General features: G+C 41.9%; 1 protein-coding gene across 7 annotated transcripts in view; it reads left to right on the forward strand.

Annotated features, from left to right (window-relative positions):
- The first annotated feature begins 106 nt into the window (after positions 1–106).
- slc1a9 (solute carrier family 1 member 9) overlaps positions 107–18747 on the forward strand; it is a 31786-nt gene continuing 13145 nt past the window's right edge. Inside the window, exons 1-5 of one of the 7 annotated variants that reach the window (XM_071467274.1) lie at positions 107–204; positions 2578–7469; positions 12931–13038; positions 16946–17104; positions 18087–18239. In XM_071467274.1, coding sequence (XP_071323375.1) covers positions 13017–13038; positions 16946–17104; positions 18087–18239 — 334 coding nt within the window. In that variant the 5' untranslated portion in view covers positions 107–204; positions 2578–7469; positions 12931–13016. The other 6 variants (XM_071467301.1, XM_071467292.1, XM_071467265.1 and 3 more) reach the window with 6 other exon arrangements.

The raw sequence follows: 18747 nt of genomic DNA on the forward strand, positions 1-18747 counted from the left end.
GGGCTTTCGAAATAAAATGCAACTTAAGCGATTGGATGTTAGACTAGTAGGAGTGCTTTTATTTTCAAAAACAAAAACAGCTACTTCCGGCGCAGTTTCTTGTTAGCGACTGTAACTTGGCAAGCTAACGACTCCGGTTTCTCTTTGGAAGCGCAAAGACAAGACGAAGTTTTTTTTGTTTTTTTTTTTTTTGTTCCTTGAGAGGTTAGTATATTGAAAAGAGACTTAACAATAAACGTCTGTGAGAGCAGATGTATCTGAGAGCTGTTTCCTGGACAGAACCACACAATATGAAACAGTTGTTCAGGTTTTAGTGCGCAAAATTAGCCAAAACGTCACGTTTCCTTGCTAGCTTGACTTTATACATCCAGTTGTGTGACTTTACATGTGCGTGACTGAGATTTTTTACCTTTACCTCCCCCCTATGTCTTCATCCCCGCCCCACACTTCACAGGAAAGCAATTTGATGAATTACTAGCAGTGTGTTGTTGACACAGGTCCAAGAAACGCGAGTTCACTCTGGGTTGGTAACAGAGCAAATTATCACAAACAAGCTGTAGTGAAGCTGGGTGGTGTGATTTGTCAAGGTTCCTCGTCTGCAAGTGCAGGGGTGCAACATAATCCCGTTTGGCACAATCAAACGAGAGGATGTCGCCTCATGTTTTAATGCCAAATGCGAGTCTGCTTTCAGATTGCTTCCTGTTTGCTTGAGCCAGGTATTTTTTTTGTGTGTGTGCTCACTTTCTGGCTATTTGGCAATTAAGTGTTTTTGCTCAAGGGCACTTTGACAGGTTCATTTGTATGTTGATGACCCAGTTGGTTGTTAGGTAGGATCTACTTTCATACTTTACGGACACAGGACTGAATATGCAAAAAATTAGTCTTTTGGCATCTACAGAATAGTTTACAAAAACAAACATGCAACATGGCTCTCAAGCCCCGGATACGTGTTTCAAAAAGTACTCTAAAAATACTTCAGAAGATACTCTATACTCTGGCAGGTTGCTTGAAAATCTAGGTCAACCTATTTTTTAAATTTACTATGCACTGTATATTTAATTCAACACATGCCTTTCAACAGGGGTGGACTTTCTGATTGGGGGGGCTTAAGATGGTGCCCCCTGAAACCCGGCCATTTCCATCATCACCCCGACCAACCGTTATTTATAAATACTTCATCCTGAAACAGCCCTAGATGTGAAACTACAAGCCTGACAGTTTTCAGTTTTGCACAAATAAAGATCAAAAGCAAAGGCAAACATGACACTGGCAGAATACCAGTGTGTTATGCAAATGTTAACAGCACTTTACATTCAGCATCATTTTCCTCACTACATGTCCCAACTCACCCTGGATGTCAACAGTGATGTTTTTATTATTTTTATATAAAGGAACCGGGAAACTGTTGGCTTGCAAAAAGTGAAAGCGTTTATTGTTTAAGAGTTGGTGCAGGTCCAAAGTTTCTAGAGTATTTTTAACACATATTTGTTGTACTACTGCACTTACTTAAATGGAAAAAAATCTGGCTCGTTTCCCATGATTATCTACTATTATGCGTGGTTTGATGTATATCTAGATTTTAAAAGAACTGTCATTATCGTAACAAATTAACAGGATTGTTCAAGCATGTCTTTTATCTGATGTAATAACTTCCCGTGTTGTAAATATACATGTTCCATATACACTACCTGTCAGAAGTTTTAGGACGGCCAATTTTTCTAGTTATTAATTGAAATTTAAGCAGTTCAAGTCCAGTGAAAAACATTAAATGGTTCAAAGGTTAAACTGCCCGAGGTTTTAAAAAAAAACAAACTGAAATTGAAAATTTGATAGAAAACAGGCGCTTTTCAGAGATTAAGAAATTGGTTAACTTCCAGCTTTTCTGCAGCAATTGGAGTAAACAAAGCCTTGAAAGTTAATGCAAACAATTTCTACAGGTGCCCCAACCTTTGTTGATGACTTATAAACGCTCTGTCTGCACCGAGGCAGTGTTATTCAGACAATACTGCCCTGCAGGAAGTAGTGCTGTATATTACTAGCAGAATGGTTAGAAAAAGACAAGTAACAAAGTGAAATAGACGGGTTGGTCGGCAAGATAATGACCTTAAACATTAGAGGAGCAGAACCAGATGGTGGCTTCACATGATGAAGACCAGCACAGTCTCCAGACTTAAACCCTGTGGAGCTGCTTTGGGATGAACTGGACAGAAGGTGAAAGCAAAGGAAACTGCCAGGGATGTTAGGATGAGCTCTCTGAACTATTTATTCATTTAAGATTTATTCAAAACTTGTTGTTCTCCAGGAATACTGAGACATAACAGTGTGTAAATTTCAGTAACAACTGGGAAATGGCTTGTCTTGACTTGCCCTGCATGCGCTCTGATTTTTCATACGTGACACTGTCATCAGTGTTCACCGTCATCTGCTGATTTTCTATTTGGTTTAATTACAGGTACACGGACACACAGTTGTTTCTCTGTACATGTCGGCTGGGTGGGTGCAGGCGGTTCAGGACTCCTTTAAAGTTGAAAGGGTTGGAAACATTAGCTGGTGACCGGCTGCTCTGTCCGCTCACAGGTCTTTGGGGGAAACTCGGCGAAGGCCCGGAGGAGACACAGTGGAGGTCTATGGAGGACGCGCAGGCCGACAGACAGTTCAACGGGTCCTCGGAGCAGATAAGTGGTCCCCATACAGGCCAGACTGAGGGTTCACTGCTATTGACCCACGAGAAAAGCGCATCCACTGAGCCTCCCCACCTTGAATGGCCTTGTTGAAAAGGAGAGCCATAAATTGGCGGATGAGCAGAGAGGGGAGACTCTGCCTCCCCCCCTCCGCCTCCCCCCCTGCTTCTCTCTCTCTCACTCGCTCACATGCTATCTCTTTCTTTCCTTTACCAAGTCGTGGTTTCCATCTCACCAAACCCCTTTCCCCCTGAATGTTTAAAAAGATGAAAGGATAAGGAAAAGAATGGAGACAAAAGAGGGGAGGGTTGTGTTACAACCCTGCCCCTGAGAGACTGCTCATGAAAGAGTTTGGGGATGGGAGAGATAGGGACGGGAGAGGAGACACAGAAAGAGAAGGGGGATCATGAAAAGAGGTTTTTCAAACTCCAAGCCGCTAAAACGGGTCACTTCTGTATAGAGAGGCAGACTAAAGTGCAGTCTTCACTCAGGGACGGAGACATTTAACACTGTCAATACCCTCAGATGGAAGGGAGCGTTGATTTGCTTGGCCTCGTTGACTGATTGCGCAAACACACACACACACACACACACTGTCTTCCTCATTTCTTTCTGTTTCTCCTAACCATACCCTCCGAACAGTAGCAGCACTAATCTTCTGCCAGATTTACCATTAACTTGCACTAGACAAACACAGACGCACACACTCCCTGGTGTCTCCCTCGCGGCATTCCTCCCTCTTGGCATTTAGTGTCAGTCGCTTGAAATCCGCTCAACCCTCCCACCATTCTCTCTATCTCCTTCTTTGTCCGGACTTGCCCTGCATGCACTTAGATATTTCCGCCCCAGGGTGCATCAGTGAGAGTTCAAGTGAAAGAAAGAGAGAGCAAGAGAAAGTTGTTAGCTAAGTGCGGACAGGAGTGAAGGTCAAATAAAGATGACGATTGGAAGTGCGGGGACGCATAGATGTCGTTGTCTCAAGCTGTTGTCCTCACGCTCCCTCTTTCACACACACACACACACACACACATACATTCAGAAACGCACAACTAACTGCAACTATTTCCTTTCACAGAACAAGTTTTCCTTCATACTGTCACAGTAACATGTCACATTAAAAGATTTTCTTAATCCCCAAGTCACCTAAAGCCTTTAAAGGTAAGTTACAATTAAAGGCATGCAGCTAATGCAGATACCCAACGGTAGTTTCTTGTTTTTCTTTTAGAGATTTGTCTTTTGAACAAACAACATTTTCATGGCCCAAACAGATTTCCAGGACTATTATTAAAGCCCCATAAAAACAGAAGCAGATCTGTTTTATAGTACAGTCCCTCCTTGTACACGAGGAACTTGCAAAACTTTGGCAACATTACACACACTGTGTCATAATTGAGATATCGTTTTCACTAGAATAATCTCACTCTGTTCATGATCCTACTTCTTGGATCCTGGTACCTTCAATTGATTCTCATATTTAAAAAGAAAAAAGAAAAATAAACAAAACACTGAGTAACACTGGTGTTTTCAAGTTTCCAGATGTCACTTTTACAACCTCTGACTCCCCTGATTGAATCTTTCCCATCATACATCAGCTTGGACATCCTCCTTCGTTTCAAATGCGGATCTGAGCGCAATTGGAAGGTGGCTATTACGGCAATTATTGCAAATAGCTGAGCTGAGCCGTCATGGCCAGACTTAACAGTCTGTCTGTTCACAACTGAGCCTCCGAGTCAAACATCAGACCACTCAAGGTCCCCAGCGAACAGTCCCTCATCGTCTCCTCTTCTATCCTCACACACTTTGAATCTCTCCGTCTTCCTTCTTCGACTCTCTCCACCTGATTTCACCGACTAAACTCCAATGCCTCCTCCTCCTCCCTAAACTCAAGCTTCTCTCTGGTGAGAGCCAAACTACCATAGCCACCATTACCACACACACACACCCACACACACACACACACACTGAGGTGTAGCTGCATATGTTTCCAATTTCAGGCGTAATGTGCTTTTCTCCGCAATCTGACCCAATTAGCCGGAGCCTCCTGGAAATGCCCCAGTCGCCAGCTACGGTGGCAAAGAGGTAAAGGGTCAGAGGTGAGGTCATTCACCGAGGAGGGGGGATGGGGTCAGACTCTCTAATGAATGCGTCACCTCCTGTCTGTCGGGCCCCCAGTCTGTCTCAGGCATCCCTGGCTGCAGCGCTCCAGCTCCTGTCCAACTTCCCCTCGGACAGATTTGGCACAGGTGTAGGACTGTGCAGAAAAAGCAACCCAAGCCTGAAATTAAATTTCACAGCTTACTAAAGGTCAGAGAGGATGAGTGACAGAGTCTGGAGCCAGACCACACGTAAACACACAAACAACACACATGCACACTGAGGAAAGTATGCAGACACACACACACACATGCCTGTACCGACACACCGCTGCTCTGACAAACAAACAACACATGCGCCTACAAGTCTTTCCTGCGTGAAACTGAAATTAGCGTATGGAATGTTCACCTTCAGGAAAACGCTTTTGGAGGGAAGGGGAGGGATAGGAGAGCATCGGAGCTGCAAAGCCCTCATTAGGGGGGGAATGGAGGACTTAGTTTGGTAATTCTGTTTAATGCTTAATGAGAAACAGGTTCAAATGGGTGCAGAATGCAGGCTGGCGCTGCGCTGCGTTGCATTATCTGGCAGTCCGCCCCCGACTGCAAGTCTGACTGTTTAGATTTTGTGTTATGTTCGATGTTCGCGCAGGAGCTGGGTGATTGTCAGTTTATGAAAGGGCTTCAGACGCCACCACACAGCCGTCAGCGCGAGCACACACTCTGCTCGTCTTGTTTACATCGTCTGCATCGCCGCTCCCTCTCTTCTTACAGCACCTCGCCGTCTCTCTGCCCAGATCGCCTCTCAATCACTCCTACTCGTCTCCTTATCTGTCCCTCCTCGGTGTCTCGTTTCAGGGCTCAATCCACCTTCAGTGGCTACACTTTCATTCCCTTGTCACAGATTCGTTGCAGTCTGGATGCGCCCGGATTAGTCATGCAGCCTAAATAGTGAAAGATCTATTTACAGTTACGTCTTCCTTCGCGCCGACTGAATCCACACCTTCCTGCGTTCCTCATCCACCCCTGTGTCCCCTCTCTCCACTGCTGCACATCCCCTCACCTCTTCTTCCATAAGCCAGTTTTTTTTGTCCCCTTTTCTTGCCAGGAGAAAAATGTTACACATTGTAAACTTTACTCACTGTACAACACCCGACAGGGTTGGATTTCAGAGGCAGACTTTGTGTTTGAACTGCTCTGGCAATTAGTAGAGGATAGACTTACAGCGCACCTACTGCACAATGGAGGCACCGGCCCAGTTGTACAAACCTCTGTTCCCATCCTGCCCCTCTCCATCTGTCACTCCTGTGGGACTCTGTGTGTGTGTGTGTGTGTTTGTGTGTGTGTGTGTGTGTGTGTGTGTGTGTGTGTGTGTGTGAGTGTGTGAGTGAGAGAGACAGACAGTGTGTGTGGCTCTGCATGTGCATGGTGGTGTATGTTTGAATTTTTGCATGCATGTGTCCATATTTGTTTCACAGTGTTACATCTGTTTGTAACCACAATATAGTTTGTGTTTTCAACCATTTATCAAACATAAAAATGCTAAATAGTAAAAATGATCAAATTACTGACATTATTGATGCCTTACTGACCTAAATGCAATGTCTAGATCCTGTGTAACGACAATTAGAATTGACTTGGCAACCAGTGACATGGAACCAGAAGTTCAATCAACCAATCAGAAGAAGGTTGGAAGTGTAGTTCCTGTTAGTCTGTCCCCACAATAAAGCTAATAACATGCACTTCTGTATAAAGAAAACTTTTTTTATTGTTATCAATATGACAGTTTATCATGATTTTATGTTTGATGAAGTCATATCGCCCAGCTCTAGTCGTAGCTGTAGCTGAAGATGTTTCTCATTGCAGATGCCAGTGTGGAGGGTTTCATTCTGTACCAAGGAATGTTTGCATATTAATGTCTGCGAAGTCATGCTGTTATACGACATCATATTTGACAGTTGAGGAGCGATGCTCATAAATCAAGTCTGGCCTGCTCATGGAGTCCGTCACAGGCCTGCAGGTCGTCCTTCGTGATACAGAGCAGTGTCTCTGAAATGACAAACCCGCAACTCCTCAACTTCTTCATGGGTTTGTTTCCACAGTAATTCTGCGTATCGATTAGGTGTCGTGGTTCATGGAAAAAGCCGGAGCCTTGTATGTGCAGTATGTGGCAGCTCCACCCACGGGCCTCGCTGACTGACATTGATATCTGTCAGAGGATCCCTCAGAGGGAAGCTACTGTATAGATTCAATCATTCAGGGCAGAGTCATAGCACCCTCCTGTGGGAGGGAGGGTAATCGCTGCACCCCCCCCCCACCCCCACCCACCCCCCACCCTCAACCGCCCCATATCTCCAGAACTCCCTCCTTTAATTTCTTAAATAATTTAAGACTAACTGTCTCATCTTTTTCACGTGGGTTATCACCAATAACGCTGTGATTTAAGTGATAGTGTGAGATAAAAAGAGACCTGTGATGGAAGTGAGTGGGGGGGGGGGGGGGTGAGGTGAGGTGAGGTTGGGTGGTGGGGCTCAGAGCACCAAGCTGTTGTATTAATCTGCAAATTTTCTCAGATGACGCAAAGACTGTGACTTTGCCTCCCGTCCCCTCTCCCTCTTCATCTCCACATCCCTCCTCTCTCCGCATCTCTCCCCCGATGCCTCGCTCTTGTCGGATGGGAGACAGCATCACACAGCAGGTAAGCCTGGTCGCCTCCTTTTCGCCAGTTTTTCTTTCCATGCCTCAGTGTCCTCCCATTCATTCCCTCCTCACACCATTTCTCACCTTTGACATTATTTTGATGTGTTCGGTGTCTCAGTGCGGCTCTGTTTGATTGTCTGGGGCTCATTTGTTCATGATTATTGCCTTATTGTGTGAAGTTTTGCCCATGTTTTATTTTTGTTCGCAATGATTTGGAACAAGCAGCAAGTAAATGATGCGTGGTTTTTCAAAGTTCTCTGCAGAGGTGATTTCCATTTTTTAAATCTGCTGTTTGAACATGCAGGATGTGTATTATCTTATCAGTTATCAGCATTGTTTTAGCACGCTGTCTGCCGTCAGAGAGAAGAGGATCAGAGAGATTTAAGGAGTTTCCAAGGCGTCTGTTGGCCAAATGAGGAGATGGATTTACTGTACAGAGGGAAATAACTGTGTGAAATTCAGTCCTGCTGGAGTGAGGAGCGATAGAGAAGCTGCAATGACAGATCAAAAAGGAAAAAGAGGAGAAACGAAGGGGAGCAAGAGGAGACAGAGAGAGTTTATAAATAGCAGAGCTTTACAAGGGTGAAGAGAGCAGATGTGATAGACAGTCTGTGCTTAAGGGGTTCAAACAACAGATTAATACACTCAGATTATTGTGGGGGGGGGGGGGGGGGGGTTGCTGGACATGTGGACATACACAGATGCAGAACTAAATCACATAGACACAAGTGAAACTTACTCATTACACACAAGCTCAAGCATTTTCTCTCACACACAGTTCGTGTCGGCTCAATTTCAAATGCTGACAATGACGCGCACACACACATCGCTTCCCCTAAATTTATCCTGTATCTTAATTTCTTATTTTTCAAACATTGACTTTACACTGAAACCTTTAGTTGAATAATCAATTAGTTAATGGGCATAAAAATTTTGGATAATTCATTCATGATTTCAGTCATTAAATTAAGCAAAAATGCCACCATTACAATTTCATGGTTCCAGTTTTTTAAATGTGATGATTTGCTGCTTTTCTCTGTTTTATGTTATAGCAAATTTGAATTTTGACTTTTTTTTCTGGGCAAAACTACACAATTGTAGATACTGTATATATAATATATATATATATATATATATATATATATATATATATATATATATATGTATATATGTATATATATATATGATTGCATGTATAGGAGATTGTAGCATTTGTTAAAAACATATCAAGAGATTAATATCCCCTGACAATCTTTAGTCAGTTAGTTAATTATATGATTAGCATTAAAACAGTTATTAACGGTTTTGGTCATTTATCAAGCAAAATTGCCAAAAATTCAAACAAACAAAATCATTATTAAAATAACTGATCAATTCCAAAATTTTGATTGACCTAAGTTTTAAATACCTACAACTCCGAACAAACAGGAAACCAGTGTAGTGATGCTAATATTCAGTCATGTAATCTGCATAAAGGCACATACTTCATAAGGTGTTAAACATGCCAACTGTAGTGACCCATGTGGACACATCCAACTACTGAGCGTGGAGATCTGATTGATGCTGACCTAAAGGGTTAATACACATCGTTTCCCCCTCCTGCTGTTAAAGCCATGAACCAGACACGTGTTTGATGGCAGTTGTGCATATGTTGAGGGAATTAGGCACCGCTGTGCTTTGAACTGTAGACACTGTGCTGGGTGGGGGTTTATTGAAGAGTATTAGCAGTATGAAAGGATCGAACAACAGGACACCTTTCCCAACCACAATGATTAAATGTCAGCATTCAAAAACTACAACTCAGGTTTTGCCAGATAGGTGACATTTTTGATTTATAAAAAGACTTCTAAATGTTTGCTACATTCCTAATAAAAATAATAAGATACACAAGATTAAACTTGGATAGAGCTGCAACAATTAGTCAGTTAATTGATTGCTCTGTTGTAACTTAATCAACTTTTTTTAAGCAAAAATCTCAGAGTTTGCTTAGGTTTATTTGTTATTTATTTTTCATCTAACATTACAGTAAACTGAATCCCTAATTTTCTCCATTAAACCTGGAAAAAACAAGTTAAATGTATAAACTACTCTTCCCAGCTGTGAAATTAAGAAAATGTGGATGGTGTGACGGCTGCTGTGTCAGCCTCAAAAAAAAAAAACAAAGAAGTCCTTGGAAAGACATTTTTGCTCTCTAATTGTTGAGCTCTCATATGTGCAATTGAAAAAAAAGGTTCTTGCAAACCATAAAGTCTTAGTGTCAGGTACATAGGATCAAAAACATTTGACTTGGAGGTGAGTACATGTGCTGGACAATGTGCAAGATTTTTTATTTTCTTTCTTATACATCAATTAAAAATTTGGCAGTAGTATAGTTGGTGTACGTCAGTGCATGCCTCTCTTATTAAAGGTAGAATAAATGATTCTAATTCATGCACTTTTTGTCAAAGTCAGTCCTGAGCTGTCTATTCAGTGTGTTCGCTGAAAAAAAATCTGCTGTTTCTACAAAGCCCAGGCTCTGTAAATGGAAAATACACAAAGTGCCTCGGACAGAGTAACACAACAATATTCCAGCCAATCAGCAACAGTTCGTCCTCTTGCTCAGGACAAGGGAAAGAAGTAGGGAAGAGGGGAGTTCGGGGAAAGGAGGCAGTGGGAGCAAGAGTTGGGAAATCTAGCACATTTAGTGCCATTTTAAGCTTTACTAGGGGAGGGGACAGAGCAGTCTACCCCTCCATCACTGCCAGACTGTGTGGAGTTTTGAATGGGATTGACTGGGACTGCAGACGAGAGACTGTTGAAGAGACCAGCAGCAACGTTAAGGCGAGTGCATGCAGGAACGTCTACTGGCGGCAGCGTGATGGCGGCATATACTCCACCACTTAACTACATTGTCAAGGAGAGATTGCTGAGGAACAGCCAAAGAAGAAGAAGAATTGCTCTGAGCAGGAAAGATGGAGAGACTTTCCAATGGTGAACATAGCACAGTCGAACTGGGAAAAAAAAGCAGCCTAGGACTTAGCTGCTGGCACTGGCCCGCACCCCAAATGACAGGCACACAGAGATGGCTGGTAAAAAGACTGATGAAGCCGGTAAAAACTTTTAAAACTTTATGGATGTTTTGCTGGTCCCCAGGCCCACGGTCCATCTATGATGGCGAGACCTCTGAGAGCTGAAAGGCCTGAAGACGGATTCAGAGATTGCTTTGTTTCTGCTTGAAAGGTTGATCACATTAGCTTTGCAATAACTACATTTAGTTTTGTCCTGTTTGCTAATGTTTGTGATAGCTAATCCCAACTGGTTAGTTAGCAAGCAGATATTGGTTTCACATTGTGCCCATTAATGTTAATTACTTGCCCACAGCTATTCGGCTTACTTTGTAGTTTGCCAACATATGCTGTTGTTGTGATGCTAGCAGGAGAATATCGCTGTCTAAAGCTAGTGTGCTAGCTATGGGAGACTGGCTGTTAGCCTGTTAGCTTTTACACAGCTGCTATAGCCGAGGTTTCTGTCTTACTGTTTTCTCTATATCACGGTATTTGTCCGTACAATATGCGAAGGGTTTTATAGCCACAAAGACTTAACGACACAAGTTTGCTGGCACAGTGGATTTAATTGGTTTAAAGCATAATTCAAAATGCTGTGCCAGGTGACATTACCTTCCTTGTTAGTTTAGTTACAAACTTACAGTCTGCTCTTCTGTCCCTGCAGTTTTGTAAAAACAATCTAAACATCTAACCCTTGCTAGTTTTTGCTTAGTTGTGATTATGGTTCTGTGTTTGTGTTCATGTAGTTTGTTTGATGATGTTTCATGGTATAAGGTTTTGCTTCAACTCTAAGAAAGAGTATCCACTTCTGCACCATCTAAGATGCCCTGGATTCTGCCGTAATGTTGTTGCCTTGGCAATAAACGTTCATGAATTTGGGGGCGGAGCTTCTGAAGTAGCACTGAAAAGATGGGTGTATTTGTTTAGCAGTTGAGTTCAAATATGAACAGTCTTTCTCCAGAACCTCTTTCCCCACCTTTAATGTAAAATAGTAAAGTGCATACATTTCATGATACTACATGCATATACTGACATGTTTCAGGATAGTTCCTAGCCAGATGTGTGTTTGATACCAGTATATCATGTAATGTGTTGTAGCACAGCGTTGTATTGCTGCAGGGACCATCCTCATCTCCCTGTGTTGTATGAGGGGAGGATGGAAAGGCGGGTGAGGATTATATCTCGATCCCTTTGCAAAGCTCACACCAAACAATCAACCATCGGAAATAATCCTCTGAGACTCGCAGACACCAACACACAGTTACAAACACATACACATGTGGATGCCTGCTTAATAATATATTACAATGCATATTTCTAAACTCCACACATATAGATTCAGAGAACATCTACACATCAAGGAAATTTGTTTCATCTCCACAGTGAGCAGTTTAGTCTCTATAAATATGAACAACCTCCAACGTCACCTACAGACTAAGTACAGTATATAGTAAGAGAGAGAATTTAGTAGGGCCTGGGTAGATATTTAGGTTCCAGTGATTACATATTATCTACAAATATCTAAAATGTCTAAAATAACAAAATAATTGTGTTTAGGTCTAACTAAAAATTATTCTCATCATGGATTATCTACCACTTTTTTTTTTTAATCTAAAAAAAAGGAAAAAGTGGGAAAAAGTGCACTTCCTTGTTCCCAATTATAATTAACAAAAACAAGGAGCGAATCATCTGGTGTGAGAAGCTGAAACCTGGGACCATTTGGTCATTTTTCACTTTCTGCTTGAAAAATTACAGAAACTTAAACTTAAATCAGGTATCAAAATAGTTGCCAATATTTTTTGTTCTGGCAATAATTGCATAACTTTGCCAAAATTAAAATAAAAACAATAAAAAAATGTGACATGTACAAACAGCACAGAGTCTTTCGGAAAAGAGTGATCACTCCCACATTAGCAACAACTTGAATCTAAACAAGGTCCAGTGTATTTTCAGCTTTTGCAGCAGCTTGAATTTCAGAAAACCAGTCTTTAAATTTGCCAGTCTGTTGGGCTGTGCTGTTTTTTGTTTTTTGTTTTTTTTTTATGAATAATCCGTATAGTCTCTATTTCTAAAGGCTATAAAGGCTACATAGATTCATATAGAGCACATACAGTCAGTGAAACCACATTCAGATCCTCCTGTTGCTTTATAATAAACTTACAGTAATGTCTGTTAAGATCAGAGGCAGGCAGATTGGGAGGGAGGGGGACTTACAGCTCTATAGCCAACATGCATCTGTCTGATCTCTTGAATGAACATCCGCGATTGGTTAGAGACCTGGTTGGATCATTATTGTGAACGACCAGAAGTGGATACAAGAAAGCGATTGACAATCCTGTGACAGCCAGACTGAAGTCAGTTCTGAGGCAGTTTTGTTGTGTCCCGCTCTGATGGTATGTGCACCTTTATCTACAGCAGCTTTGGATCATTTACAGTAATCGAAGCCTGCTCTTCTGGGAGATTAACTCATTCTGCCATTGCGGCCCATCCTCCTGGAAACCATGACGATTAAGAAGAAGTGTCGTAAGTACATGACTGCATGCAGAGACTGATTGTGGGTTATCACGCGCTGCATAGGTCAGCATCACACATTTGATGGACTGCCAGAGTATTTACATTGAGGACCCCCATGTTTATCCAGTTGTCATTACTTTGAAAGTCACTGTGTGAGACTTTCTGTCTTGCGGCTGTATTTGGCCCATAAGAGCACATCACTACCCTACCGGCGTGGGCTAGTTCCTTGTTTCTTTGCTCCGAACTTGGCTTCACTTTGAAGTTATTGCACCTTCATCATGGGGCTTTTTCTCTTTTGCTCTCATCACTAACATGTGTTTACAAAGCTCTCGCAAAGACTAGGCTTCCCTTCAAAGGGGAATGCCTCCTGGTCTGCAGCCTACCTGGCAGAGCAGTAATACCTGTGTTGTGTTGCTGCAAAATCTAGGATTTACTGTAAGCTGCCTGACCAAACAGGCTGAACCCACTGACTTGAATCACTGCGTTTTATTAGTGATTGTGAGCTGTCATATGATGTAACAGACCTGTCTATGACCAGTCGTCCCTCTCCTGGCTGTTGCTCTGATCCTCTAAACAGCATATGTTTCTTGTACTTTGTTGAGCACTTTTCAGGGAGGACATTAGGAACTTAGAAGTCAGATTCAACCCTATAAGGTTGTAAATAGAATCTGTTTTCCTCAGCTGAACAGAGCCACTGGGACAGTCCAGTAAGAGCTGGTTCCTAGAGGCCAGCTATGTTTCGTCTTGAGACAGCTCTGACATTTCCTGGGGCAGGAAAATAATCTGTCTGTTGGGGAAGGAAGACAGATTTGCAGAATAGCTTCAGGTCCTTGAGTATGTCCTTGCAGCTTATATTCCTCAGCGCCGCCCTCCTCGTTGGACACATGCTGTTGCTTCATTACTTCTGGGCCTCCATCTGACCTGCTCAGGGAAGAAAGGTTTAATATCCAGCTTTCACTCCTAGAGAGGATGACAGGCAGCCATATTTTCACTGTATTATTCTCTAATGCATGTAACATCAGTTGAAATTGCTTTGTGTATTTTTGGAAAGTTCATGACCTTTCCTCGTCATATTATGAAGAGCATGAGATCACCACGTAATAACCTGCATCTAAAATGTCAGTTTTGTCACAAACCAATCAAGACGGCCTTGCTCCTAGCTCGATCGCCTACCAATTTTGAATTTACCCACCAGGTTTTGACAGGATTTCATCTGCCACTGTGGTGGTTAAACCATATCAATGCATAGAGGAAAGGGTCGAATCCTTCAAAGCCTAACCACCATGTCCATGAGTCAATTTAGAAAGAGGGGAATGGGAGAGAGAACTCTCTCCCATTCCCCTCAGTAGACCCGTATAAATGAAGTGCATGTGGCCAGCTGATTTTACCAAACAATGTTCATCCTAAGAATGACATAAGGATTGAAAAGAGGATTTGCGAAGACTATAACAGTGGAACCTCCTCCCCCTCCTCTCCTCAGTACTCTGTTCTCTGAGGATTATATCTCTGTAATTGAAACATGGCAGGGCATTCTCCGCCTCCAAAATACAACATTTCAGATCACACAGGCAATCTGCCTTTGTGCCGGGACTGCCGACTGTTGCAGAGACTATACCAAGGGGCAGAGATATGGCCAGAGGGAGAAGGAGATGAGAGAGTGGAGGTGAAAAAGTGACAGCAGACAAACTAGTAGGTATTTATGAATGTGTGCTGCAGAAAATGCCATCGGCTCAGCTGATTTATTATAATCATGTCTGATTGCAATTGTCTCACTTAGTCAGACTGTTTGTAAATGTGACATTCATACATCTGACAAGGATTTGGCATGGCTGTGCTGCTCTCCAGATGTGTTTATATACGATTAATGTTTAGAGATGTAGTTGGTGGGGTCTCTGTTGAATAGAAATGTGTAGTGTTATTGGACAGTGGACACATTCTTACTTGTTGACTCTTTCTTCATGTTGAAGGTGATGACTTTGCCTTGGAGGGAAATTTGATTGCTTTAGTAACATCCTGTGTTGACGCACAGGAGCCAAAATAGATTGTAAGTGATAACTATTAACAGTTGACAGGTGTTTATTGGGTGAGGGTTCGAAATGATCAAGCAGTGTTAAATGGCCTCCATAATGAGACGAACATTGTTTTGTTTTTCACTTTTTCCCACATATAGCTGCATCCTCTACTACTGATTTTCATCTGGAGACACATATATGAATTTCATCAATACCAAGTTATCCTTCTAGGGATGGCAATGTTGGCCTGCTGGGCCACCATTTTTACTGTACTGACATATCTCAACAACTGCTGGATGGACTGCCATAAAGTTTTGTGCAGCCATTCATGATCATGAATCCTACTAACTTTGGTGATCCCCCTGACTTTTCCTGTAGTACAAGCAGCAAACCAAAGTTTTTACATGTCCCATGAAATGTGTTAATATCCTAGTGAATTTAGCAATTCCCTTGACTCCTCTAGCACCAGTGACTGGCTGGCATTTGTGGTTTTCGGTGAAATGTCTCGACAACTACTGGATGGATGAAAATACAAAATTTAGTACAATCGTGTGTCATCTTTTACCATTATCAGGATTTATGACCAAAACTAATGATATTCCCATCAGCCTCAGGTGTACTTCATATTTCTTGCTAATTAGCAAATATTAGCATAGTAACACAAACTAAACTAACATGATGAACATACCTGCTTAGTACTGGCATGTCAGCATTGTCATTGTGAGCATGTTAGCATGCTCATAGTAGCATTCAGCTCAAAGCACCACTGCACTTATAAGTACAACTTTGCATTGGCTGTAGACTCTAAAGCTGCAGTCAGACCTGTGAACTCGTGTGGTGTGGCCAAAAGCACGAGGGAACAGGAAATATGGTGTGTAGGGTTTTAAACCAAAACTGCAGGAGCTAGTATGGCTAGTGTGCTAACTACAGCAGTCCACATATTTGTAGCTTATACAGAATTTAAGCAAATGCTTTACTGTCATTAACCTCTGTGGCTGTCCTTACACTCAGTACCAATCCTATCTGCTACTTGCATTGTCTCACCTGCAGCTATAAAACAAGAATACAAACAATTACTGTTTTTCAAACTGGACATTGGAGATCTTCACAGTTGCATTGCGTTTCAAATGCCAGATTGACTTTTGCACAAAGCAAAAGTTTTATTTGTGACCATAAGCAAATGTCTCTCCTTGTTCCACATAGAAATGAATGGGAAGTGAATTTTGGCCAGAGTGCAGCTTCGGTCTTGTTCCTTCCTGTTCTTTTCTAACAAGGATTTAGCCGTTAAGTAACTTCCAATCAAGCCTGTGTCAAGACCCGACAGACCTGTCAGCCACAGATGATATAACAGCCAGGGGCCACATCTCATGGCACGTAGCCGACTCATACTTTATTGCACTCATCAACTATATCTCTTCCTTTATCAGCAGCTCCATATTTTATGTTGTATTTAGATTCTGGCAGTTTCTGCCCTTTCCATTTAGAGGATGATGCACAGATTACATCTCTTGAATTGTTTCTTCATGTCCTGTTTAGCCATCGCCTGCTATGTTTGGGTTGCCTGCAGCTATGCTTCTTTACTTCCCTCAGGAGCTGCAGCCAAATACTTAAAAGACATTCTTGTTGTGTGAGTGAGTGGTAGGTGTCCCTAATCCCCATTTAAGAATAGACTCAGCCATCCAGAATGATAACAGTTTGAATTCTCATTAGACACAGGAGAGGAATGTTTTGTTAAGATGGACTATAAACAATCCAGAGTCTTCACATTTGACTAATCAGTTAATCATGGGTCATCATGGGGCATCATTACCAACACTTAATACTGTGCAAGCCAGTGCGTGCTAAAGGACATCAAAGCATGTGTTCTCCCAGCAATAAATACATTTCTCCCACTGTCCCCACAGGCAGGATGACAAACCAGCCGACAGCCAACCAGTCCAACAAAAACAAGGAGAAGGAGAAAGAAGAAAACCAGCAAGATGACAACACAGAGGTTGCGTATAAAGATGCTGGCCACTGTAGCCGCAACACCCACAACCTGCTGCTGGGACTCACTGTTATGGGTACGCACGGAGTTGGAAACTCAGGATGTGTAGTGACATTATTCTGTTTTTACTGCAACCTCTATCAGCTTGTGTTCTGTAAAGTGGACTGTAGTCGGAATAAATGTTCAAGACTTCAAGAAACATTTGTCAAAACAAGCTGTAATTTCAGCTTTTGATTAAAATAATTTAACGTTCCGAAATCCCCAAATCCTGACATTCTTTACTGGCTGAATATAATTGAATTTGTGGTCAGATTTATAGACATTTGTGCTGCAGCAAATATTAACACGCACAATCCTAAATGTACAGACTCCATGATCATTTTCCCACGAGACATCTGAGGCTTGTTGTTGTCTTTAGTCTGCCTCTGTAAACACTTTGGTATGTTTCTGCATAGTTGCGTTCTTTGTCGAAAAAAAGCCCTGCAAAGTTGAGAAGTGTGTTATTTTTGTCGGTCATTTGTCACCAAGATTTAAACCCCGATTTAAAGCCGTTTACATTACAGTAGACGCTTCTCATCAGTCAGAGGTCTCTTACATGTCAGATGTAAAACAACACAGTTTTGGGGGCCAGAGGAATAGGTCAGTGTGTCCACCAATACATTATAAACTGAGGTTCTATCCACTTAAGATTTCTGAAAACTATTTTAGGTATTTCTGATATTTGGGCCTGATATATTGCACCAATCTAACTAAGTGCACAGGGCAGCATTTATCCATGATTTTCTACTTCTCAAGAATGATGGGACTCTAAAACTCTGCTGAAACCAGACTAATGAGCAGCTCTTTGAGGCAAGGGGACTGAAAAGACTTTTTAATTAATGTGGACCTAATTTGTAAAATTATTGCAGTAAAAAAAACAGAACTTGATAATATAATTACAACGATAATAATAGTTACTTTTTTTTTCCAAATACATACATTTATCCTTACTTGAAGAAAAGTAGTGTCATTTTCCAGAAACACATTGAATGATTAACTCTTTCCTCTCCTCTCCTCAGGTGTTGTTATGGGGGCGGTGTTTGGGATGCTGCTGCGGTACATGAAGGTGACAGACAGCTCTGCGCTCACTATGATTTCCTTCCCTGGAGAAATCCTTATGAGGATGCTGAAAATGCTCATCCTGCCTCTAATCATCTCCAGTCTTATTACAGGTGGGCCACTACACACATGTACAAGCATATACACACACAATCAATGTACACTATATTCAGGGCAGTGAGGTTGTACAGGTACAGCATTACTGATTTTTTTGTTTACACCACAGGAAATGCTGGTAAATCAGTGTCTTGGATCAACATTTTAATTCATCCATTCTGCTTTATTAGAAGAATTGGGTTCTAATGTCAGAAAGATATTTGTCCCCAGAGGATAAATCTTTAATAATTCTGGTAATCACAAGACTTTTCATTTAGCACCACCAACAGGTCATGTTTTCCACTTGCCCAACTTTGGTTAATGATGAGATACTTCCAAAACTAATGAATGAATTAGCTTCATTTGAACTTAGAGAGTAATGTTGCTAAACATTAGCCAAATAAGTGGGTATAAGCAGGTTTTTTTAAACGCAGGTAAACCCGCTAATTAAAGCCGACTGAACCCTTTTCCTCTGCAAGCTGCTGTGCAGACTCTCATCCCCAGATTTGAGCTCCTGTAAGTGAC

The sequence above is a fragment of the Trachinotus anak genome, unplaced genomic scaffold, assembly GCF_046630095.1.
Source record: "Trachinotus anak isolate AG129_WGS33_773 ecotype Australia unplaced genomic scaffold, CSIRO_AGI_Tana_v1 ptg000003l, whole genome shotgun sequence".
NCBI lineage: Eukaryota > Metazoa > Chordata > Actinopteri > Carangiformes > Carangidae > Trachinotus > Trachinotus anak.